The 25,544-nt window shown below is 42.9% G+C and overlaps 2 protein-coding genes across 9 annotated transcripts in view; both read left to right on the top strand.

Moving 5' to 3' along the window:
- Nucleotides 1–24,016, top strand: part of LOC135233075 (uncharacterized protein C14orf132-like) — a 64,177-nt gene extending 40,161 nt beyond the window's left edge. The window contains exons 2-3 of one of the 2 annotated variants that reach the window (XM_064296249.1): nt 21,962–22,051; nt 22,694–24,016. In XM_064296249.1, coding sequence (XP_064152319.1) covers nt 21,962–22,051; nt 22,694–22,921 — 318 coding nt within the window. In that variant the 3' untranslated portion in view covers nt 22,922–24,016. The remainder of the gene's footprint in view (nt 1–21,961; nt 22,052–22,693) is intronic. The other variant, XM_064296250.1, reaches the window with a different exon arrangement.
- The window catches only part of LOC135233747 (uncharacterized), a 789,909-nt gene that overhangs the window by 673,054 nt on the left and 91,311 nt on the right, over nt 1–25,544 (top strand). The window lies entirely within an intron of this gene.

The raw sequence follows: 25,544 nt of genomic DNA, 5'->3' as shown, positions 1-25,544 counted from the left end.
ATGCTATGGAGGCGGACCACGTAGCGCACAAGGTCTGCGGTCTCCAGTGCTGTGGGAAGTTTGGGGAGGGGCACGAAGTGGACCGCATTGGAGAATCGGTCAACGATGGTAAGGATGACTGTGTTACCTTCTGATAGTGGTAGTCCGGTAACAAAGTCTAGCCCGATGTGACTCCAGAGCCGGCCCAGGGCAGGTAGAGGGCGGAGGAGACCAGCAAGGGGACAGTGCGAGGACTTGCTGCGTGTGCATACTGTGCAGGCGAGGACGAAGGACTAGGTATCCGTCTCCATGGATTCCCACCAGAAACTATGCTTAAGAAGGGACAGGGTACGGCGTATTCCTGGGTGGTAGGCGAATTGGGAGGAGTGGAACCACTGCAGAACCTGGCAGCGGGCAGAAACTGGCACAACAGGCAAAGATCAGGGTTAGCTCTGCGATCGGGTTGACTCTGCTGGGCTTCTCTGACCACCGACTCGATCTCCCAGGACACTGCAGCCACCACTCAGGATGAGGGCAGGATGGTGTCGGGTTCTGTCGGGCTGCTGTCGCCGGTTAACTGACGGGACAGTGCATCAGGCTTTACGGTAAGTTAGGGTGAAGTTAAACCGCCCGAAGACCCAGCGAGCCTGGCGGGAGTTAAGCCTCTTCGCAGTCTGGATGTACGCCAGGTTCTTGTGATCTGTCCAGACCATGAAAGGTTGCTCAGCTCCCTCCAGCTAATCCCTCCATTCCTCCAGGGCCAACATCACCGTGAGCAGCTCCCGGTTCCCGACATTGTAGTTCCGCTCCGCCAGTGACAGCCTGCAAGAGAAGAAGGCACAGGGGTGTAACTTCTGGTCTTTTACTGACCTCTGAGACAGGACCGCTTCAACTCCAGTCTCGGACGCATCCACTTCAACAATGAACTGGCGAGCAGGGTCGGGGTGGACCAGGACTGGTGCTGAAGTGAACCGTCTCTTGAGGTCATCGAAAGCGGAGTCGGCTTTCGGGGTCCAGGTGAAGGGGATGTTGGATGAGGTAAGGTGGGTAAGGGGCGCGGCCACCCAACTGTAGTCGCGGATGAACCGTCGGTAAAAATTTGCGGACCCCAGGAACTGTTGGAGCTGTTTCTGGGAGAAGGGTCTGGGCCATTCTGCTATGGCTTGTATTTTCTCCGGATCCGTCCTAACCTGTCCGTCTTCGATGATGTACCCAAGGAAACTCTCAGAGGTAACATGGAATTCACACTTCTCTGCTTTAACGAATAATTGGTTTTCTAGAAATCGTTGTAACACTTGTCTCACGTACTGGATGTCTTCTTCCAGATTGCTTATGCGAACCAGGTGGTATGCATTCCAGAGGTCCAGTTTCGAAAAGATGGTGGCTTCCTGGAGGGGTTCAAAGACAGAATTGATTAGTGGAAGAGGGTATTTAATCTTTACTGTGATGTTGTTAAGTTCCCGGTAGTCAATACAGGGGCGCAGAGATTGATCCTTCTTCGAGACAAAAAAAAACCTGGCTCCAACTGGGGAAGATGAAGGTCTTATTCCTGCCGCAAGGGAGTCACGAATATAGGTCTCCATCGCCTTCCTCTCAGGTCGGGACAGGTTGAACAGCCGGCTCGAAGGCAAGGGGGCTCCAGGAAGCAGATCTATGGCACAATCATAAGGGCGATGAGGGGGCAGTGAGAGAGCGCGGTGTTTGCTGAATACCTCTCCCAGCTCGTGGTACATGGGGGTAACACAGGTCAGGTCAGGAGGTTCGGCGACCGGTGAGGGGCAGGAGCGGACTTGAGGCAGGCGGATTAGCAATGTGAACTCCAGCTCAGCACCTTACCAGTGGATCAGTCGATGTGTGGGCTGTGCCAGGGCTGACCTAATACAATGGGAGAATTTGGAGAAGGAATGACTTGAAATTGTATGGTTTTGTAATGATTACCTGATAAGAGGAGTTGTAGGGGCTTGGTAATGTGTGTCACTTTGTTGAGGGCTCTTCCATCCACTGCACAGGTATTCATGGGGGCGTCGAGTGGCTGGATGGCAATGCCCGTTCGCGACACTAAGACGGTGTCTAGGAAATTCACATCAGCACCGGAATCCACCAGGGCGACCAGGGAGAGAGGCTGGGGTCCCCGTATCAGCGTGGCGTCTAGTCAGAGACTGTGTGAAGTGGCGTGCGGGGAAGTAGTGTCCCCACTCTCACTGGTGAGTGCGCTATTTTGGCCGAACTGGACAGGCAAACCTGGAAGTGGCCGGGTTGACCACAATAGAGGCAGAGTCCCGAACTTTGGCTCCGGAGGCGTTCTTCTGGAGTGATGTGGGTTCTTCCTATTTCCATAGGTTCTTCAGTGGCATTGACGGAGCTGGGGGAACTGGGAGGCGCATGGGGTCTTAAAGTAGGAGCTGGACTGGACCGCACGGTCAGCTGAACAGGTGCAGGACGCCGAGCCTTTTCCCTGCGGCGCTCACGGAGGCGATTGTCCAGCCTGATAGCTAGGGAGATCAGGGATTCTAGATCGTTAGAATCATCTCTCACTACCAGTTCGTCCTTTACGGATCATTACACTTGGACGGCGGACAAGGTCAGGAACTCCACCGAATATTCGGCGACACTGCGAGAACCCTGCTGTAGGAAAAGAAGGTGCCGTTCCGCTTCCCTGTCATACACTGGGTGGTCGAACACCTTCCTCATTTCGAAGACAAAACTGGAATAGGTTTGGTGAGCGGAATACGGTCTGTCCCAAACAGCAGTAGTCCAAGCCAGAGAAGAACCTGTGAGGAGATAAAGGCTATTTTGGCTTGATCCTCCCAGTAAGTCATAGGTTGTTGGGAAAATACCTGATCATATTGCATTAGGAAGGCCTTGCATTTTCCCAAGTCTCCGGCGTAGCGTTCTGGTGCAGGAATATGGGGCTTTCTGGGTACCGAGACTGGCTTACCTGATTGCCGATCTGTCCACTAGCGATCTCAGTTGGTCTGTGAGATCCCAGAGGGTCTGTTCATGCTGCCCCACAAGAGCCCCCTGGAAGGCAAGCACCATCCGCATCTGATCCGGGTTCGCTGGATCCATCACTGGCCAGATCATTCTGTTGTGAGATACCGATCAGGTGGACCCAAATGCAGGACTCAGACACAGGAAATTCTGGGAATGCAAACTGAGTGGTTTATTGGAGAAGACAGGCAGGAGAAATGTAGATGGCGATGCAGATTCAGGCGGACGCGCACAGGAAGGCTGGAACGGGAGCTGAAGCAGATCGGGCTGGCTGGCTGGATAGGACTAGACTGGACTGGTCGGACTGGGCTGAACTGGACTGAAAAGACCAGGCAGGACTGGACTGGCAGGACCGGGCAGGGCTGGACTGGCAGAAGGAGCTGGACTGGGAGGTCGGCGGAGGCAGGCTGGACCCAGCAGGCAGAGGAGGGAAAAAATAAAGACAGACAAGGAGATGGGACAAGAGACGAGGACGCAGACTGGGAGCACTGGGGAAACAAACAGACAGACAAAGGTTAACAAGGAGAAGCAAAAAAACACTGAAAGGGAACGAGGGAGCAGGCAGGTGAGCTAGGCTACGGCTGGGAGAATTTCCAAAATAGAATAAACCGAAATACGTGTCTTTTAACCGGACTGAGAAAACACGCGACTGAAGGGAGTACGATCTGGCAAAGATCTGCGGGCAAACAGAGAATATAAGCTGGGGAAAAACCATGCAGAATGCAGCGTGACCAGGTGAAGGAAATCAGCTGGGGATTGGGAATTGCAGAGCTGTCACAGCGGAACGCCGACTCTGTGGGGGGAGAACAAAGATAGTGCAGAGAAACAAGATACACGAGGCAAAGACAAAAAACATGGGGAACGAGAGGAATATGACTTATTTAGATTAATGAAAAAGCCATTGTCTTAGGGAACACAATTCTCAGAGTAGAAAGGGTGAAATAAACACTTAAAATATCCAAAAGGCTAACTTTGACTAGCTAGTTAGCTAACGTTAGCGTGTAGGGTCATTATCTCAACCTTCGCCGGCACCTCGGAAAACATTAATTAAGTTCAACATTGTTAGCTAAAGTTTGTAACTAGCTAGCTAAGCTAACATGTTGGTGCTGTTATGGTTTATGCAGTTTACCACGCAGTGCGTTACAAATAAATGTGACAAAAACAAACAAACACGCAACGCAATCCTCACCTCCTTATGCCAGATTTATTTCAGAACAGGTGGCTAACGTTCTGACCCAGATGGGTACATTCGTTTCATGGCAGCTGGACAGTAGACACCTAGCTACTGCTGGCAGTTCACATTAACAGTAGACACTAACCTTGCCTGCCAGTCGGCGGTAATCTAACATTAAACTGTGCTGTGCGCATCGTCCGCAGCGCAGCACCCACAATTTAAAATCCTCCTTCCTAGTTCCAAAATTAGGTTTAAGAAATTTAGAAAAATACACGAAACGAAACATACTACATTTCATTGTTACAGTTGTGTGTACTGTTTATTAGATGAATTGGTTGGGAAAAAAAATAAAATAAAAAACATTATTATCTTGGAGGGAGGGGGCCCCGAACCAATCGCGGGGCCCTAAACAAATGTTTACTTTGTTTATTGGGTCGGGCCGGCCCTTAGTTGTTCAGATCATAAAACAATCACAAGAAAATGATCATATTGTTTCATCACTCACTGTGTTTTGGAAATATGACTGAATGTCAATTTTTCTTTTTTCGACATCTTGACTGGCCTAGGATTCCGGCTTGCTCGCCAGCTAAAACAGCTATCTCCCGGTAGCTAACTAGCTAGCTAACTAAAACTGCGAAACACTAGCTGCAGAACAAACACCACAGTGTGATAATATCGCAGATGTAGTTAGCTATGTTTCCTGCGATATCACCACCCTGGTTTGTATTTTTTGTCAGTTTTAGCTAGCTATGTAGGTAGCAAAATGACTTTAGCCTTACCTTTCACTAATTGGTCACTGCATACACAAGCATTGTCGGAATCCGCTCCTCCAGACTTAAGACGGGGGTTTTTGATCCATGTCTACCGCCGTTTCTCTGTGAGTTTTTTTAAACTTCTCCCCTATGTGTATCTCTATTTTCGGGACTCGAAAGTAGCCCTTGTTTTTCCCCGATTTGATTGGTTGGAACAGCCGCAAACAGCGCAAACCATAGGCATTGCTGCAGTGTTGTTGGTCATTGCCAAATTGCCTCAGAAATGTGCCTCCAGTTGCCTGCCCTCTATCTGGAAAGCGCGCCAGTTTGTGACATCATATGCAAAGAATCTGTAGTCCAAACTTTTCATCATTCCAGACTGTAGCTCCTACAAGTGAGCCACAGGTTATAATAGAAATGAGGGGGGCAACATTCATGCAGCCCCTAAACCACTTAAATATGCCCCATAGTTCACCTTCTGAAAACAGAATCTGTCTTAACTTTCAAAGCGTTTAAGTCAAATTACCACAAAATCTATTAATGTAAAATGTTCTATAGAAGATGCAGTATGGAGTGCAAGTGACACTTGGCCATATAATAAAATGCACATACAGACACACAAACTGATATGATGGTGTAGCATTCTGTCTGTCACAGAAGCAGATTGGTCTCTGTTGTGCCGGCTGGTGAAGAGAGCACACGCACCTGGGTTGCGTTAACTAATCAGCCCAGGTGCTTAAAGGTATGCTGCTCTCCACAGTTCGGAGCCAAGACTGGGAGTTCACACTGAGGCTGCGTTTATGATTTTCGTTTCATTTTATTTTGTAACTTTGTTCAAGCAATAAAGAAAAGAAAAGTAATCCGCCACTGGGAAGTTGGAGGAGCTGGCAACTCTAAAAAATGGGTATGTGGGAGTTTGTGTCTTGGTACATTGATAAGAAACATATAAACAAAGATTGTAATGACAAAAGTGGAATATTTCAACATAAACTGAGAGCAAAGACATTAAATGGTAAATTATCCAATGGTTCATATTGTAATGGTTGCTAGCCACTGAAAGACTATAGAGTAAATGCTTGTAACTGTTTCGCTCGGCATGAACAAATAATTTCACAAATATTTACAAAATTCTTGCAAAGCTTGAGGTGGGTTTTTAGTTGCATTGAGACATGTTTTAAAGGCTACTGATGACCACAGGTCCATGGCACGGGTAACTGTCACATGCTGTCACCACCCTGGTAGGGACAGAAGAGCTGGACACAGGGAGATGCAGGAATTCTGGATCACTCCAGGGTTTTTATTCACACACACACAGAGAGAGAGAAATAGAATTAAGAGAGTTCTTAATTCATGAAAATAAACAACACGTACTTACGTAGACAGGGGATCGGGGTGAAAATAAAAAACTGAAACAAAGACAAAATAAATTTTCAAATCATAGCTTTCTCAACTCACTTCTCTCGTGACATTGTCTCTTTGTCTTCGGGGATCGCTGGTCTCAGACGCCTACTGTGGAAAGAAGCACACTTTTAAATCCTGGACTGATTTGTGACACAATCCAGGTGTGTGACCACTTAACCAGTATGCCACAGTAACCAAAACATGTACATACTAGCTGTTATACTATCTGTCTTGTACATACTCATGTAGGCTGTAGTATGTAGTAAGTTCGTTTGAGGTTTCAAACACATAAGAGTACGTTTTTGCACATGTTATCGTGCATGCACCGGCCTGTGCCCTCAGGTAGACTGCATAATACAGATTTGAACATGAATGTGGGGAGCACATCACCCTCCATACAAACACACACACACACACACACACACAATCTGATCCAATCATCCAGAATAGTCTTCCAAACTTTTAGTGTCTCTCAGTTCAAGCACCTTTAATCAAACAGTTTTACTTCATTTCTTGCCATCACCAACATGCAGCTCATGTTGCTCATAGACTTCAGTTAACCTGTTAGGTTCACTCTGAAACACCAATGTTTGGAATGAGTTTAGGAGGCTAGGAGCTAGTCATGCTCTGAAGCCTTTACTGCTGGCAGTGTGGTGCTGTGAGCGATGTTGTTATTACTGTTGATCCAGCTCTAATGATTGCTCAGGGCACAGCACACTGAGTGCTTTTAAATATGTATGTGGGTACATATGTGCTCCATCCATCTTTTAGCCTTGCATTGTCCCACTGAAATGAAATAAATGCACCCAACTGTGTGTCTGTGCGCTTATACAGTGAGCACCATAATTCATTGGACAGTGACACATTTTTTGTTATTTTGGTTCTGTACTCTAGCACTGAGTTTGAAAGGATACAATGACAATGAGCTTGAAGTGCAGACTTTCAGCTTTAATTTGAGGGTATTTTCATCCATATCGGATGAGTTCATCATGGACCTGGCATGCAAGCTGAGTGAAAATTACATGAAGTTGAAGACAGAAGCAGCAGCTGCCAAAGCAGCCACGGTGACAGCATTACCTTACTTCACCTGGGAAGAAAATGCAGTGCCAGGTCGGCAAATGCAGTCGGAATAAGGCTAAATGAAATGAAATGCCATTGATGTTTGTGTGAGCAGGGACTGCACACACAACCAAAGCTATGTGTGCCCTGTGGAATTGATGAGAAAGGGGAGAGAGACTGTACATATGTAAAAGTTCAATCAAAATAGCAGGAGCAAGGGAAAGGAGATGTGAGCGGAATTCATTATGACGGAAGAAATTACTTTTTTAAATATTGCACTTTGTATTACGTTAACTACCTCTCAATTTTATGTGTTTGTTTTGCATATTTTAGAACTTTTCTCAATGTGCCTGTAATACGCCATGGCACAATTTCCCTTACCTATATAACAAAAACAATATATATTACTAATAAAAATGTTGAAACTGAAACAGTCATGTCCTTTATTTCAAGAAAATAGTTCTGCAACCTAATGTTTCATAATATTTATGAAATTAGGTTCATGTGGGTGCTGACATCGATACTGTAATGCTGAAGGAGCCTGATGCCACTGGGCTTAAGGCTTGGCAGTTTAAGGTAATAAAAAAACACACCCTTTCTAGTGTTAATAGTTCATATACAAGAAAGCTAACAAAAGGTCCAGAGTTAATTCTAGGCACGACATTTGCATTTGAATACTGTTGCTATTGTCTCTCCGAATCAGGGACAAATAAGTGTCACTGCCGTTAAGTAGGCCATCATGAGGTCTAAAATTATTATAAATTGATCAGAGACATAGTCGAAACATTGCATATTTCAAAACCAACTGTTTGGTACATTGTCAGGAGGCAAAAATGCACTGGTGAGTTCAGCAATAGCAAAGGACTTGGTAGACCACAGAAGACCAATGTAGTGGATGGCCGAAGAATACATTCACTTGCAAAGAAAAACCCCCCGAAACCTTGGAGAAAGAGCTCATGCCTCTGGCCAGGAGTGAGGATCCGGGGTGTGATGAGAGTGTGAGTACGCAAGACAACGGGTGAGATCCAGCATGGCGGCACCCTGCAGCTAGATTAACCAAACAAACTACTAAACTTAATTAAACTACTTTCCAAACTCTCCTGAAACAGCAATCAAACAAACCAAACTGTCATTTTTCCTGGATTATACCATCAAAACTCTGGAGAAATTAGAAAACTTTGTTGACGACTACTTTCACAGATTGTGCGTCATGAGTGCACCACAGAAACAACCGAGGCGAGACTGGTCCACCGAAACAGAAGACGGAAACACCACCATTGAGGTCAGTGTACTCAATTCAATAAATTGAGTGTACTCAACTCAATAAACAATAAACTGTCAATTCTGGAATTACTTCACGCGGACATAAAAAATTTTAACCCCTTAGCGCACAAGTCAAATCTTGCCAATCCTTGCCCATTTACGGGGTACCCTATTTAAAGCTTTATAACTCCAGATGTGAACACCACAGAGACTTGAAAAATGAAGCAAGTAATTTGTCCAATTTACAATACTAACGCAGCTTAGTTTATATTCATAATTTTGGAAGAAAAAGTGCCACAAATGCAATTGTGTGACAAAAAATCAAAAATGAATTTGCACTTTTTAAGTTTGCAATGAAATGCTGAGAGATTGCATATATACAGCAGGTTAAACTATACATGTGCTAGATCAAAGACTTCTTGACCACAAGTTCATAAAATCTAAGGGTGGATATGTAGAACTACTATAGCTGTATGAAGCAAAAACTAAGCAGTGTACCCAGCGTCTCCAAATCTATCCAAAATGTCTAAATTATGCATTGCTGTAAATCACAACATATTCACGTATTTCACTACAAATCGGAATAACAAGCTTTCAGTCAATACAGTGGTCTAAAATATCTAGGGGTCCAGAAACATATCCAAAATCTCTCCAAAATTGAATAAAATGCATTTTGTCCATTACAAAGCATATAAATGAGCCCCTTATGAAGGTTTAAGATGAAACATTGCTATCAGATTAAAAAAATAATGCAAAAATATTGTCACACAATGCGGTACAGTACCTAAATGTGTAATAATTAACTCTTGTGTGTATTTCTATACCCTGTACTCTCGTATGTTTTCTTGTATGGGGATGAGACAACATGAAAACAATTTACAACCGTCCACCACGTTTTGGCAATGTTCCAGCTCTCACGTCATCACTGTTGCATGCTTCACAAAAAACTATTACACTGCCATCTAACGCTTACCATACAGTGTGAAACATCCACATTATATAACACCACTAACCTATTTAAAGATACTCAATTTCAAAAATAACGTATATAACCGAAATATTTTGAGCAGTAATACGTACATAGCAATAATGAAATCTCATCTATGTTCAGTAGATGGAGACAGAGACAGTATCAATGATACTGTTTTATTCGCTTCTGTTTTGCTCCAGAAAACGATGTCAGCTAGGTCTATCAGCAAACATATGGCTTAGCTATGTCCAGAAGTCCTCAACAATAATAGTATTTTCCAAGAAATTACGAAATATCGTTGACCACGTTTCGTTAGGTGCAGCGTATGTTTATGCTAACAGAGTGAATGCGTAAGTTAATGCGATGCTAAGAATATTTTCTGTTACGCTGGCCTATGCGCTATTACAAAAGCAGAATTAGACATGTTATACATCGTTAGAAAGCTTATACTCTCACCTACTGAATAAATGAATTGTCAATCAAGCCAGACTGTACTAAAAAGGGCGACGACGAACAGGTGTGGTATTACGCACAGCTATTTTGGAAGATACCCAGGCGTCACAGATGCGCGTATATTTCCCAAACGGATTGTCCAAGACAATATATGACCACGCAGTCTCAAAAGGGACATCTCTACACGTAAAACCAACAGTAAGGGTGTATATTTATTCAATATTTAGTCCCAGATATTGACTGTAGAATGACATGGTATCATTTTTAAAAACTTTTTCTCGTTTATTTCGCTATTCAGTGAGCAGCGTGTTCACTGCTGTATAGGCATATCTTAGGGCTATTGTCGGGTTTATCTTGTTGCTATGACGGAATATGATTTTTTAGTGGTGAAAGAATATTTTTATGAATGCCAAGATAGACATTATTGTCCATTATGTCAAGGGTGGGGGGTGTTTTTTAGATGAGACTGCAGGGAGGGGGTGCGTGTTAAATGAACGACCAGGGCGACAATGGTGGGGCTGCGAAACTCCGTTTTCGGCATAGTTGTCGTGTATCGTCTACTAATGAAACTAAAACAACGCGTTTCTGTTTTTAACTCACACTTTGCTTGCAGTAGCACCGAATGTTTGAGTTTAGTAATCTCGGCACGCCAGCGTGCCGACCACTAGGGGCTTTGCGCTAAGAGGTTAAAGGCTGAAACAAAACAAATGTGCCTTATTTTTTTATTATTCAGTCATTTCAATGTATTTTAAAACATATTTTTCTAAGCCTAAATTTCCCACTATAAAAGTTCACCTCAACTGTCTGGGCGTGGTAATGAGAACTGTCAGTTAGCTATGATTGACAGACGGTGCCCCGTTACCATAGCTACCTCCATGATACGCGCTCATCTTGGGAGACTGAATTTTCACAAGCTAGCTAACTTAGTATATCAAGTATCGATAGCTAAGGACGTTGACTTATATCCAATAATAATTTTTGCTAGCTAGCTAGCCAAGTTAAGATAAAACCACAACTATAACGTCCTTATGAAAGCAAACTAGCTAGCTAACGTTGTCGATAACATTACATTATGAAAGCAAACTACATAGCTAGCTAACGTCAGCTAGCTGGCTAGCTAGCTAGCTATAAATTAATGTAACCAACCAGAGATAGTCTAATAGTCCTTAAAAGGCACAGAAAAGGCAGTTTGTCGTCTTTTTTTAGTTCATTACAGTGGTGATAGAAGTGACAATAATTAAGTGGTGCTGTGCTGTTAGCCTTTACTGATTGCCATACAAGGTTAATGTGAAGTAGCCAGCACAATCGGACAGCACTAACCCATACAAACGTACTTTGAATGATACTTGCTCAATCGAACGGTAAATCTGAAAAAAATTTGATTAGTCAGCTGCACCGAAATTTTCTTTCACACCCTCAATAAACGGGAAAAGTCCCAGTAGAAGATTGAATTAAACCTTTTAAAGTTATATATTTTCTGAAACATTATCGATTCTGCTTGGCCACAGTGAGTGAAACTAGGCGATCTGAGCGTATAGTTTCTATGTAAATTACGTCAGAAGGATTGAGCCTTGTTGTTTGCTACCTAAACTTCACAGCACACTAGGAGGACGGTGTGTCCAGTCAGATTTCTTTATGGGGCGTGGAAAGGGGAGTAGTTACTGCACTTGTGACGCACTAAGTTGATAACATTCTCAACTGGTTGAAAATAGGACAATAAATTTAAAATGCATATTTCTCAAAAAAATAAAAATAAAGAAGAATACTTTACTCATCGTGTTTCTTCAATGCCTCTTGTGCAAATAGCACATAAAACTGAGAAAGTGTGAAAACCACCATGTTACTCCTTTAAGGCGAGTCTTGAGTGCAGCAAATCACAAACACTACAGATAGAAAACAAGGAGCTAAAGCTTACAATCAACACACTCTCTGCCCAGGTCAACACCATCTTCACCGAAAACAAAAACACGAAAGAAACCATTCTAGACATCCAGTAACGCAGCATGTGCAACAATCTAATATTCATGGGAATAAGTGAAGTGAACTCAAGACAACTACTACTACGGCTAACTATATACACAAATTTATCTCATTAGGATATACCCCTTGAAATGCATCATCTCATAAAGTTACCGAACATGTTTTAACGTTTAATATGTTAACATTACGGTCACATTTTTGTGCTTGATTATTACTCCCCACTTCCCATTTTACCTCAGCAATGCAGCGTTACGCCTCGGTGGATAATAAAGTACCGCTGCGTATCAGTGGATGTTGAGTGGGTCGGGGAGGGGTTACAGAACCACAAGCACAAGGTCGTAGCATCTGGTTCAATCCGAGGGATGTAGTTTAAATACCGAATAAATGTACGGTATTGTTTTGTATTAATTGATTGTTTTCCGTAATTAAATTACAATAATATTTTTTTTTTTGTTGCGTAGTTTCAGCTGGCATGTCGTACCTGCATATTTTGACCAAGAATTGCGTGGTTGGTACACAAAATGCGTGCAGGTTGGCAGGTCTGAGTATGTGTGTATGTGGCTGTATGTATATAAACAAGCAATTACAACTACTTAATAGATATGTACGTATTTACGGATATACTATATGTATGTGAATATGAGTGTGCGTTTGTATAGATGTGTGTGTGTGTATATATATATATATATATATATATATATATATATATATACATACATGTGTGTATGTGCGTGCACATGTGTGTGTGTTATGTTCTCACTTTTACACAACAGTAGTAAAATGATGAGTTGAACAGAAACTGCTATTTTTCCATAACTTTTAATGGTGTTGACTTGAGTTCAACTACTCAGATCAATGCGCACGAGTCATACATCATTGCGCAATCATTGTACCCATCCGTAACACAAAATAGTTAGACAATGTATTGTTTTTCTCATGTACAATTCCTCCCTTCCAGCTTTGATGTACTTACTCTTAGTAAACATCAAACAAATAATACAATGCTTCAGGTAAGTATCACATTTCAGTAACATTAACTACAACAAAAATATGGCACTGTATGATTATGATATACAACACAAATGTAGATCAGGTACATCTTATTTCGCTGACATCCAACATTTTTTTTTTAATACAAACAAACCAACTGTCTGTCAATGACTATAAGTCAAGCCTCTGAGGTGCTCTGTGATTTCTCTCAGGGTAGTGTCTGATTGGTGGACCAGAGTCAGTTGGACTCTGAGAAGTAGGTTCAACAGTCTGCTGAGTTTCAGTGTCACTGTTCGCACCAAACACATCTGGTGTTGTGAGAGTGAACTCATCCGAGTCCCGAGGTTCAGCTGAGCTTTCAGATTGCGCTGTGACTTCACGAGTTGCTGCATCCAGGATTTGGTCTACGTGCCTGCACCAGACCATATTGGTTCCAACACTCACAGTGTATATCAGGCGTCCTGTGTGACAGAATCTTTCCCAGCTGCCATTTCTGGTTTGAGCCCCTATAGTCTCTGGCGAGCACTTTTTGTCCGATGTCAAAGGTTCTTGTTTTCTTTTGCATTTCTGTAGTGGGACACTACATGTCTGTTTTCATCAAGTCCAAATGTGATCTCAGAGCATTGCTGGTGTGTGTCCTGTTGTTGCATGAATAGTGTTTCTGTATGCCAGTAGGAAGTTGGCTACTTTTTGCTGCAGCGGTGTTCCCTCCTTCCTACTTGCTTTCATCGACTGCTTGAACGTCTGGATGAAATGTTCAGCTTGTCCATTCGTTGCAGGATGGTGAGGAGCTGAAGTAATGTGTTTCACACCGTTTTTCTTGAGGAAGCTCTGGAACTCCTCTCCAGTAAACTGACTTCCGTTGTTGCTTACCAGCTGTTGGGGTATACATGTGCGTGCAAAGACTGTATGGAGGAGATCCACTGTGTTAGTGGCTGTTGCCTGTTTCACTGTAAAGATTTCCAGCCACTTTGAGTGGGCGTCGACCAAAACGAGAAACATTCGTTCCATAAAGGGTCCTGCGTAGTCAATATGTATGCGCTGCCAAGGGGTGGTAGGCCACTCCCAAGTGTGGATAGATGCCGTCTGCGTCTGGCGCAGTTTTTGCTGGCAACCAGTGCAGGATTTAGCCAGGTCTTCTATTTGGCTGTCTATGCCTGGCCACCAGACATAGCTTCTAGCGAGGCTTTTCATCTTGACTACGCCGAGGTGTCCTTTGTGTAGCGATCCTAGCGCTCTCGAACGCAGCTTTGGTGGTATGACGACACGGGTACCCCACATTACACAGCCTTTCAGAGGGTTAGTACGCAGAAAGCTGGGGGTCGCCATGAGCCGGCCAACCATTCAGTGTCAGGTCATACACCTTGGACAGGGTTGGGTCTCTGTTAGTCTCTTTTTGCACCGGAGCACTTGTGACAGGCAGAGGCTCCATGTGTGTCATGTGGAACACAGTAGCAGGGTCTATGGTTTTCTCAGTGTTTGATGTTTGTGGAAGGCGAGAAAGCTCATCTACGTTCCTGTGTAGTTTAGTCCCTTTAAACTCAATGCTGTAGGTGTGAGCACCTAGGAACAAAGCCCATCGTTGCAAGCGTGCCACTGCCATGGCTGGAATGCCTTTCTGAGGGTTAAAGATAGACATGAGGGGCTGGTTGTCTGTGATTAAGGTGAAGTGTCTTCCATATAAATACTGATTAAACTTCTTCACCCCCCCATACCAGACTCAGGGCTAATTGCGCTCGGCGGAGTTTAGAGACCTTGATGCAAATGCGATTGGTTGCTCGGATCCATCAGTCATTTTGTGCGATAGTACAGCGCCAATGCCGTATGGCGAAGCATCGCAGGCAAGGCGCAGGGGAAGACTAGGGTCAAAGTGGGTCAGCACTTCCTCTGATGTGATGAGCTGCTTAGCAGTGTTGAACGCCTGTGTACAATCTCCACTTCCATTTGACGTTTAGTTGCAGCAAGGAGTTCAGAGGGTGCAACACAGTCGAGAGGTGTGGTAGGAAATTGTGATAATAGTTGATGAGGCCCTAGAATGAGCGTAGCTGGCTCACGTTTTCTTGCTTGGGTGCATTCAAAACTGCATCAATTTTGTTTTGTGGAGTCCGTGTCTGTCGATTTTATGTCCACAGTACACGATGGCATCCTGAAAGAACTTGCATTTGTTCTTGTTTGTCCTCAGTCCATACTCCTCTAACCTAGCCAGTACTGCCTGTAGGTTAGCCAGATAGGTCTAGTCATCAACACCAGTGACAATTATGTCATCCAAAAAACACTGTGTGCCAGGGATGCCTGGTAACACTTAGTCCATGGCACGTTGCCATACAGCTGGGGCACTGGCGATACCAAACACCATTCTGTTATATTGATATATACCGTTGTGTGTATTTATTACCAAATAGTTTTGTGATGTCTCTTCCACCTCCATCTGTAAGTGCGCCTGAGCAAGGTCAATTTTTGAGAAGTGCTTGCCACCCGCCATTGACGCAAATATGTCTTCTATGCGTGGGAGCGGGTACTGGTCTGTACGAAGCACAGTTTTCACTGAAACCTTAAAATCGCCACAGATACATACATTGTCACTTGTTTTCTTGCCCACCGGTACTATTGGCGTAGCCCAGTCAGACTATTCCACTTTAGTGAGGATTCCCTGCTCTTCCAAGTGCTGCGGCTCTGCTTCTACCTTAGGGCGTAAGGCATACGGCACAGGACGCACCTTGTGAAATCTTGGCTTTGCGTTGTCCTCCAGTACGATCTGTGCTTTGATGTTTTTCAGGGTACCGATTCCCTCTCGGAACACCTGTCCGTGCTTGTCTAGTATCTGATTCAGTGTTTCATCTGTAGAGCATGTGCTCTGCTTTGAGGCCAGTCTCATTGTCTTTATTTCATGCCAGTTGAGGCGGATGGTCCTCAGCCATTCACGTCCGAAAAATGGCACACTTCCGTCTTTCAGCACATAAAGCTCCAAGTTGCATCTCTTTTTCTCATATTTCACTATTACATTCAGTTTCCCAATGGAAGTTATTCTTTCACCTGTGTATGTTTTCAGTCTCACTGCGGTGCGTTTTAACTTCAGATTTGGGGACTTTTCTTTATAGTCCTTGTATGAGATCACTGACAGAGCTGATCCAGTATCCAGTTCCATCTTCAATGCAACTCCCTGTACTTGTGGTGTCAGCCATATCACTTCATCATCAGTGTCTTTTATTGTGTACAGCTCAAGACATGATAAGTCTTCTTCATGTGAGTCATTTGAGTCTGTTTCAGTCACTTCATGCAGCTTTCTGTCTCTTTTTCCAGTTTTCTTTGTCTGTTTATCATACTGCTTTGATTTACACATTTTCTGTATGTGCCCTCTTTTACTACACTGCCTGAATTCTTTGTAGTAAATAGACAGTAGTAAAATAATGAGTTTAACAGGAACTGCTATTTTTTCATAACTTTTAATGGTGTTGACTCAAGTTCAACTACTCAGATCAATGCGCACGTGTCATACATCATTTGCGCAATCATTGTACCCATTCGTAACACAAAATAGTGCCTACTTAGACAATGTATTGTTTTTCTCATGTACATAAGTGTGTGTGTGTTTGTGTATACATATATGTATGTGTGTATGTCTGAGTATATGTAGGTATGTGTGTGTGTGTGTGTGTGTGTATATATAGGCGTGTGTATATATACATGTATGTATGTATGTATGTATGTATGTATGTGTAAGATCACACATCCAGCATGTGGGCTTTTGCATGTGTGTGTGTGTGTATGCAGGTATGACTTAGCTAGGCGTGTATATTTATGTTTGTATGTTCATATTCTTTACATAACTCATTTTATTAATTGATGGTTTTTACATCTTCTAGTAGATCACAATATCACCCAACAGAAGGCATTGAAGGGTTAAAATAGAACACCCAACTTACACACTGTTGTCTCCACAATATAGCATACTGTTCCCTGTATGTCATTTTTTGTGTTCTCACATGTCTTTTAAGTCCTTTGTTGTTTTTCTTCGTTTTTTTGTTGTTTGTTTGTTTTCTTTTCCCTCTCCACTTCAGTTTCATGTCTCTTCTGTTCTGTATGCTATATGTGTGCATTTCATGGATGTAGGGAAGTTTGCACGGAGTACGCTGTTTCAAAATATGTACAATTGCACCACAAAAATGTCATTAAGTGTAAAAACTAATGTCTGTAGCATTAAAGTTTGTTAGCTGGAATAGAATCAACTCATCGGCAAAAAGAACCAAAATTATAAACCATCTCAAAAAATTACAAGCTGATGTGTGTCTACTACAAGAAGCCAAATTACCAGAAATGGAACACAAGAAGTTAACTCAGCATTTCAATCAAATATATTTAGCCTCATATAACTCAAAGAAAAGAGGAGTCTCAATTTTGATTAATAAAGGCAGTCTTCCACTCATCCCCCTCGCGGACACGGACGAGATTGTAAGCGTCTCGAAGGTCGAGTTTAGTGAAGATGGTGGCGCCTTGGAGTTGCTCGAAAGCTGTGGACATGAGCGGGAGTGGGTAGCGATTCTTGACTGTGATCTTATTCAAGCCACGGTAGTCAATACAGGGACGCAGACCACCATCTTTCTTGCCCACGAAGAAGAAGCCCACGCCAGCCGGGGAGGTGGAAGGGCGGATAAACCCAGAGGTGAGGGCATCCCGGATGTACTCCTCCATGGCAGCAGTCTCAGGGGCAGAGAGAGAGAAGAGACGTCCTCGAGGGGGGCAGGTGCCAGGCAGGAGATCGATGGCGCAATCATATGGCCGATGGGGGGGAAGAGTGGTGGCCCGTCCCTTGTTGAATACTTCCCTCAGGTCTGCGTACTCGTGGGGCACTCGTGAAGACTCGGGATGTACAGGAGCTTGAACATGAACTGGAGCTAGGACGTGGACTGGAACTTGGGAATGGACTGGGGCTTGAGAAGAGGCCGGAGCTTGGACATGGACTGGAGCTTGGACATGGACTGGAACTTGAGAACAGACTGGAGACTCGAGAGGGTGAGGGGATGGACTGGAACAAAGACAGGTGGCGTGGCAGGCTGGCCCCCATTCGGTGAGACGCCCAGTGGCCCAATTGAAACGTGGGTTGTGGCGAGCCAGGCATGGGTAGCCCAGGATCAGCGGGAATTCAGGAGAGTGGATGAGGTGGAGCTGGATGACCTCAGAATGATTTCCCTCCATTGACAGCCAAAGGGGGGCGGTGAGGTGATACACTCCTCTGTCACCGCTGAAGATGGTCTCGGGAAGACTCGGAAGCGCTCGGGAGATGTTGTCCCCAGGGCTGTTCTGTGTCCTGGAAGTGGTGAAGAGGAAGCGTAGCGCTCTCTTCGCCTCTCCCGGAGCCGGTTGTCGATGCGAATGGCTGTGTCAATGAGCATATCCAGGTCATCCTGTGCCTCCCGGGATGCCAGCTCATCCTTAATGCTATCAGAGAGGCCATCCTGAAAGGTCGCGACGAGTGCTTCGCTGTTCCATCCAGACTCTGCTGAGAGAGTGCGGAATGAGATGGCGTAATCCGCTACACTGTGTACCCCCTGGCGGAGCCGGAGTAGCCACGTCGATGCCTCCCTCCCGTTGACTGGGTGGTCAAAAACCCGGTGCATCTCTTCAGTGAAAGCCTGGTACCTGAAGCAGGCTGGGGTTTTCTGGTTCCAGATGGCTGTGGCCCAGGAGAGTGCTTTGCCCGTGAGGAATGTGATAATGTACGCCACTTGTGAGGGCTCGGTGGGGAACTGCGATGGCTGGAGCTCGAAAGCCAGGGAGCATTGCATGAGAAAGCCCCGACACCCTCCCGGGTTACTGTCGTATCTCTCTGGCCCTGGCAGTTGAGGTTCACGGTGACGTGGAGGGCTCGGGACCATGGGAGGTAGTGTTGGCGCAGGAGCCATAGGTGGAGCCTGTGCCTGGCTCTGCTGGACGGCCTGGGCGAGGGACTGCAGGGTGTCCAGGAGCTGCTGGAGCATCTGCTCATGGTGACCGATCGCAGTCCCCTGGTTCGCCAGTGCCGCCCGTATGCGCTCCATCTCAGGGGGCTGGTTTTCTGCTGGGTCCATGTTTTGGCTCAGTCTTGCTGTAAGGCAGTGTACTGAGTGGACCCAGGTGCAGACAACAAGGTGGAGGCAGAGATGAGGTGGCAAACAATAAAGATTTTACTAGTGCAAAGCAAAACTACAAAAACACTGAATTAAGGCTAAACAAAGGGAAGACAAAATAAACCGGAGATGAGACTCCCAAAAATGAACAAAGTTAATACACAAAAAAAACAAAGGTCTTAAACAGGAACACAAAGGACAGATAACAAAGAAACAAGTAAACACTCTAAATGACCAAATATACTTTAACAACAAGCAGAACTTTTAGTGCACAAGAAGCAAGAGGTAAGACCAGAGTCCATGAAAACTCAAGACTGAGCAAAGTTGGAAACGAAAGACATGGAATAAATAGAGAAAACCAAACAAGACACAGGTGGAACAGATGACACTTAATGAGGCTGGGTAATCAGGACAGACACAGGTGAAAGAAATCAAAAGTGAATAAGGGAGTGCTGGCGACATCTAGCGGCTGGTGCTGGAAGGACCCGGGCGAACCCTGACAATAAGTAACCATGATGAACACATTTTGTACATAGAAACTGTCCATAAGGACACTATTTGTCTGAAATCCAGGGCTTAGTCAAAAAGAGAGAATGGGTAAGTAAAGAATATTTGTTTTGCAGGAAATGGAATATCGCTGGGAAAAAGATATGCACAATATTCCAATTTGGAGAGTTTTGGTGCAGTTTGGATAGGTTTTGGGGACACTTGGGCCCACCTTTGGGAAAGCGCATGTCAGTTTTCTCAATGCTTTGCTCAATCCACTCTGAAATTTTATCCTGGTGTTGTATACATCCTGGGGTATGACTGGAAAAAGAAATCTGGATTTGTCCAGTATTATAAGTACATATAATCATGACAGAATAAAGACAATAAAAAACAATAATGGATAATGGAATTTACAACAGAGGTGACTCTTTAAAAATTCCCTCGGTTTTAAGTGGTTAACTTGTTCAATTACTTTGCTCCCCTAAAGGGGAACTATGTAAATATGTATATATAAAAGGGCTGTAATGCGTGTGTATATAAAAACACCAACCAGAACTCTGAGGTCTTGGCTGATTTCTTTTGACTTTCCCATGATGTCATGAAAACAGGCACTGAGTTTGAAGGTAGACCTTAAAATACATCCACAGGTACAACTCCAATTGACTCAAATAATGTCAATTAGCCTATCAGAAGTTTCTAAAGCCATGACATCATTTTCTGTAATTTTCCAAGCTGTTTAAATGCACAGTCAACTTAGTGTATGTAAACTTCTGACCCACTGGAATTGTGATATAGTGAATTAAAAGTTAAATAATCTGTCTGTAAACAATTGTTGGAAAAATTACTTGTGTCATGCACAAAGTAGATGTCCTAACTGACTTGCCAACAATATAGTTTGCTAACATGAAATCTGTGGAGTGGTTAAAAATGAGTTTTAATGACTTCAACCTAAGTGTATGTAAACTTCCGACTTCAACTGTAACAAAAAAAAAAAACCTTTTGAAAAACTTATAATTGGGCTGGTAAAGGTGGTTAACGTGCTGTCATCTGCCTATGGTTGGATCCTGGCATTTTTCATTGACATCTCCAGATCTAAGCTTACTAAAAAAGAATGTAAAATCTGGATGGCTGGTGTGACCGCTGCAAGAAAGATTGTTGTTCAGTGCTGGCTGCCACCAAACCAGCTAACTGTCAAACAGGCTGCAGATTTTTTAGACATTGTGCACATGGAGATGTCTTCAGCTAGATTCAATGGCGCTAAATCAGGTACTATAGAGATGTGGAGAGACATTGCAACCACAGTTAAAATGCTTCTTTTGCATTAAAATTCCATGTTATATTTATTATTGTTATAAACATTTATTTTTCTTCAATTTGGCTTACTATATTTAAATGTTTGAATATATCCCGTGTGTGGGGGGTGAGGGGGGTTTGATGGGTTTTTCTAAGAGAATGACTGTTTGCAAGAAATATTTGTATTGATGACTGATTCCTCAATAAAACACTGAATTAAAAGAAGAACTAGCATGGTTGTATTTTCCAGCCTGTGCATGGCATGAGGTGAGCTGTCGTACTGGAAAAGTGGCATTTTTTTCATGGATCTTGACACAACTGAGCCCGTTTTTTAATTTGTCAGGAGTAGAAGGAGATGTGCTATTGGGGGTGTGTCAGTGAAGATCAAGCAGTGAAGTGCAGCATAGTCTGCGATTCACGCCTGTGCCACCTGCCCGCTTAGACCAGATCCATGGTGCAAATCGCAGCCCAGTGTACTGTATGGCAGGTTGCTTATTTTGGGGCTTTCCCAGTCAAATCATAACCTATTCAATAGCCAGTCAACCATTTTGGTGAATCATATGCTGTCCAATTTGACTTTGATGTGAATCCCCCAAGCTGGACAAATGCATTCTTTGCCTTTATTGTTCATTGTCTTTCTTATAATGTTAATTCCTGTATTTATTTCTGTTTATAATTGTTTATGGCTATTCTTATGTTGCCCTGTGGTACTGCATTCTATTCCTTTTCTTGCACCTGTCTGTAATGACAATAAATGCAATTTGAACTATTTTTTCATTTGAATTATGTGACTACAGTTAAAATGATATCTGCATGAAATGTAAATGCATTAACTGCATTAGTTATCTCTTCCCAAGCTAATGTAACAATGCTCAATATCACTGACTGATAAACAAGTTGTTTTATTGTTTTGTCTGGATGGTATATCCTTAGGTGGCTTAAAATTAAGTTCAATTGTGGGTCATGCTATACACGTAGCCTGTTGGCTATACATTTGAAAATGAGGAGCCAAAAAAATTGTACCTACACCGCACCACAGGAGTGCCATTTGAAAATCTTACAGGTTTTGAGACATACCCAGAAGGTTCCCTGCAACGCATGCAGTCGGCAGCTGCTCTCCAACCAGGATATCAGTCAGTTCAGTTTATTTTCAGTAAGCCATGCCATTGATGATGGACTCATGCATTGTATTTATTTCTTTTGTTTGAGCAGCATTTGATATCAACTTATTTTATTTCTGTGATCTTTGATCTGAAATTAAAACAGAGCCATTATAATATACATTTTGGCAATGTATTGAAATTGTGATGGTAGAAAATTCAAACAAATTTCTCTTATGAGATTTGTTCAAACTCAATTTTTGGAAAAAGTGCCCTATGCTGCACTTCTCATTCAAGAACGTCCATTTCCTCTGCTTATTCTGATGAGTATATCTTTGTCTTCCATTATAGTGGTATACCACGGAATCTGACAATATGCTAGCCAGAAAGTGTGTGGCTCATAAAGGGAATGAAAAGAGGTCATTTGATTGGCTATGATTGAATCCAGCTGCAACTGTTAATATATTCAGTCTAATTACACCCATTTTTCCATCTGCACCTCATGCTTTGAGCTGTGTGCTCCTTGCCTCTGGTCACTACAATACCAGAATTCAGTAGGTACACCCAGTGTACCCATGCCCTATGCCATTGACAGTGCCCATGCACCTTGCACCATTGGTTCCGGAAAATACAGCTGAGTGTCCACAGTTATAAGGACTGTGATTGTACTTAGATTTTCCTCTCTTGCTTTTTAGATCCCTGTCATGACGGGAGCATTCATGGACTCCCCCAACGACGACTACAGCACTGACCATTCGCTCTTCAACTCCTCAGCCAGTGTCCATGCAGCTGCAATCATAGCCCACGGGCAACAGGAGGAGCCACAGCCCATGTCTCGGGATGCAATCTGGCTGTGGGTCGCCATCATTGCCACCATCGGCAACATTGTGGTAGTGGGCGTGGTCTATGCCTTCACCTTCTGATTTGTCCCTGAAATGCCCAGACTGCAGGGGCTGGGGGACAGGGGTTTCAGGGCCAGCATGGATGACCAGATTCTAATCTCCTGTTTTACATTCCTCACTTAATGCACAGAATCTCTTTATTTGGTTATTTTTTTAAAGGATTGCTATTGTCATATACATCTAACAATGAATAGTGATATTCTCAATTCATAGTTATTTTCACAGAGATATATTTTTTTAATCATGATCCCTTTTATTTGGCAGGGGCACAGACATGAAACGGAAATGAGGAATTTGGCTTGTAAGAATGCTCGGACTGGAAAGGGTTAATGTACAGAATGTCAGTTGGTTTTTAAAGGTTTTGGTACTGTCATATACATATAACAATCAGTAGTGATATTCCCAATTCATAATGAAGAAAGGCAGTACAATTAAATTACCAGAATTTATTTTCAGTATGTGTGCATAGTCACATGTACACAAACACACACATAAATAAATTCAAACACAAAAAATGTACACTGCCTACCTGTAATATTTATTTTGCTTAAAGTAAATATTCTATGTAATTCTGTAAAGACATATTAAATTATATTAAAGAGCTTTAAATGGATAGTAGACAATATTAGTACAGCACTCCAACATTATTTACAGTACTCTGCAACACCTTTTCAGTTCATTTCAAAGTTGCCTTCAAATGAGTCCTTGGCAAGTATAACAGAATCAAAAATATGTAATTCAATACATTTTGTTGTGACTGCAGTGTTCATCAGTACAGGGTGTTTTATTTTTATTTTTATTAGGACAATAACAGAAAAAACTATTTTTCTTGAATATTCATAATGGTTATTTTTTTCACAACAGGAAATTCCTTCTAAATATGGTTCCCCTCACTGCAATCTTCCACTTCTTTATCTATTTCTCATAAAATGAGCCGAGTGGTGACGTGACAATCTTTTTCAGTATATTTACTTTTCCATGTTGCAAGATGTAGGCATCATGGTTTTTATATTTTCAAATATTCACGTGTGACTGCATTTTCATTTTGACCACCCACCTTTAAAATAAGCTTTTATCATAACTGACTGTGCTTTTAGCCTCATAAAATGAGACCAATTACTGCGTGTGGGGTCCTGTAGGATCCTGCCAGCTGACCTTAGCATCTGCTGCTCGCATAGGGTGGAGAGGGCTCTGACAGGGAGTCCAAAAATTTTGGAGCAGACTTTGACTATACCCTGCAGGCGGTTTCTGAAAGTAGAAGGGTTCACCCTTCATAACTCTGCATGTCGGCAACCCAAACTGCATTAGGCGATTTTACACAGCTCTGCACTCATTACCATAGTGACCAGACCTTCACAAGGCAAAACAGAAGACAGTAGATTTCACACACACACACACACACACACACATTCAGACACGTACATGCACACACACACACTTAAACACAAAATGACATATTACAAACATTCAAACAGATACATAAACACAAAAGCCTGTAGAACCTGGTAAATACACATACACTGTATCTCTCTCTCTTCCTTGCTCTCTCATTCACTCATACACTTCCTAACACATGCACATGCACACACAGCTTATTAGAAATGGGTAAACAATTGCTGACACATCAGAGTCCCTTCCTCTACAATTTTGATGTTCTGGACTGCTTTCTCTGGCTGGGAATGTGAAGGACACTTGGCAGGCCCAGTTTCTTCATTATGTTTATTGTGGTTTCTTTTTTTGTGGGATGGGAGGGGGCAGCATGGGTGGTAGGAGGCTAAAGAATGAGCATTAAATCTCAGCCATACCCCTTTCCCACAGGAAAACACTAAAGCAGGTGAGACAGAAAGTGGTAATAAAAATCATGATGCTGAATATATTACGTTTGATGGTGATTTACAAAATAAAATGAACTGAAGGAAAATAATACCCTGTGCCCAATAATATAACATTGTCATCCTACATTGGATGATCAGATGAAAGTGTCATTATTCTCCTTCTTTACTTTATTTCAGTTTGGTTGGTTGGCAGATAATACAATTATTGTTTTCAAGCACTATGGAAATACATTTTTAATACATAAATCTATCGAAAATCTAATATATGCCATCCCCATTTATATTGTCATACTTTCTCAACAATTATTCCATTTTCATTTCGAGGAGGAGTAAATCAAAATTATTACAGTGTAGTACTTCTTGTGAAATGATGAGTTCAGGTATTAACACCTTTGAAAACACTTTCATCTGGAGATAACCTGAAGATGACTTGCTGCTTCTAAAAAGTTTAGACATCTAAAGCTTTGGACATCTTTACTGGTGTTCAGAGATGAGGTCTTTAGTTTTTAGATAATAGGTAAATGCTGGAATACCCTGTATTGTTGGACCTCACAAGCCCTGGATAAATTTGTTTAGTTTTGTTTGTTTTTGTAATAAAGTGTATCTATTATTAAACAATCATTATTAAAATAAACATGGGTGGAAATTGTGATTTATGGCACAGATAAAGATGTATGTGAGTGTATGTGTGTGCGTATGTTGGGTGCTTATTATTTTGCGAGTTATAGACAGTGCTTTGTGTGTGTGAGTAACTTGGCATTTTTGTACGTTGAAAAGGTGTTTTTTATGAGATGTTTCTTTTTGCAAAG

The sequence above is a fragment of the Anguilla rostrata genome, chromosome 10 (assembly GCF_018555375.3).
Source record: "Anguilla rostrata isolate EN2019 chromosome 10, ASM1855537v3, whole genome shotgun sequence".
In the NCBI taxonomy this organism is placed as follows: Eukaryota; Metazoa; Chordata; class Actinopteri; order Anguilliformes; family Anguillidae; genus Anguilla; species Anguilla rostrata.
The sequence above is the reverse complement of the archived record's forward strand: the minus strand, read 5'-3'. Positions and strand labels throughout refer to the sequence as shown.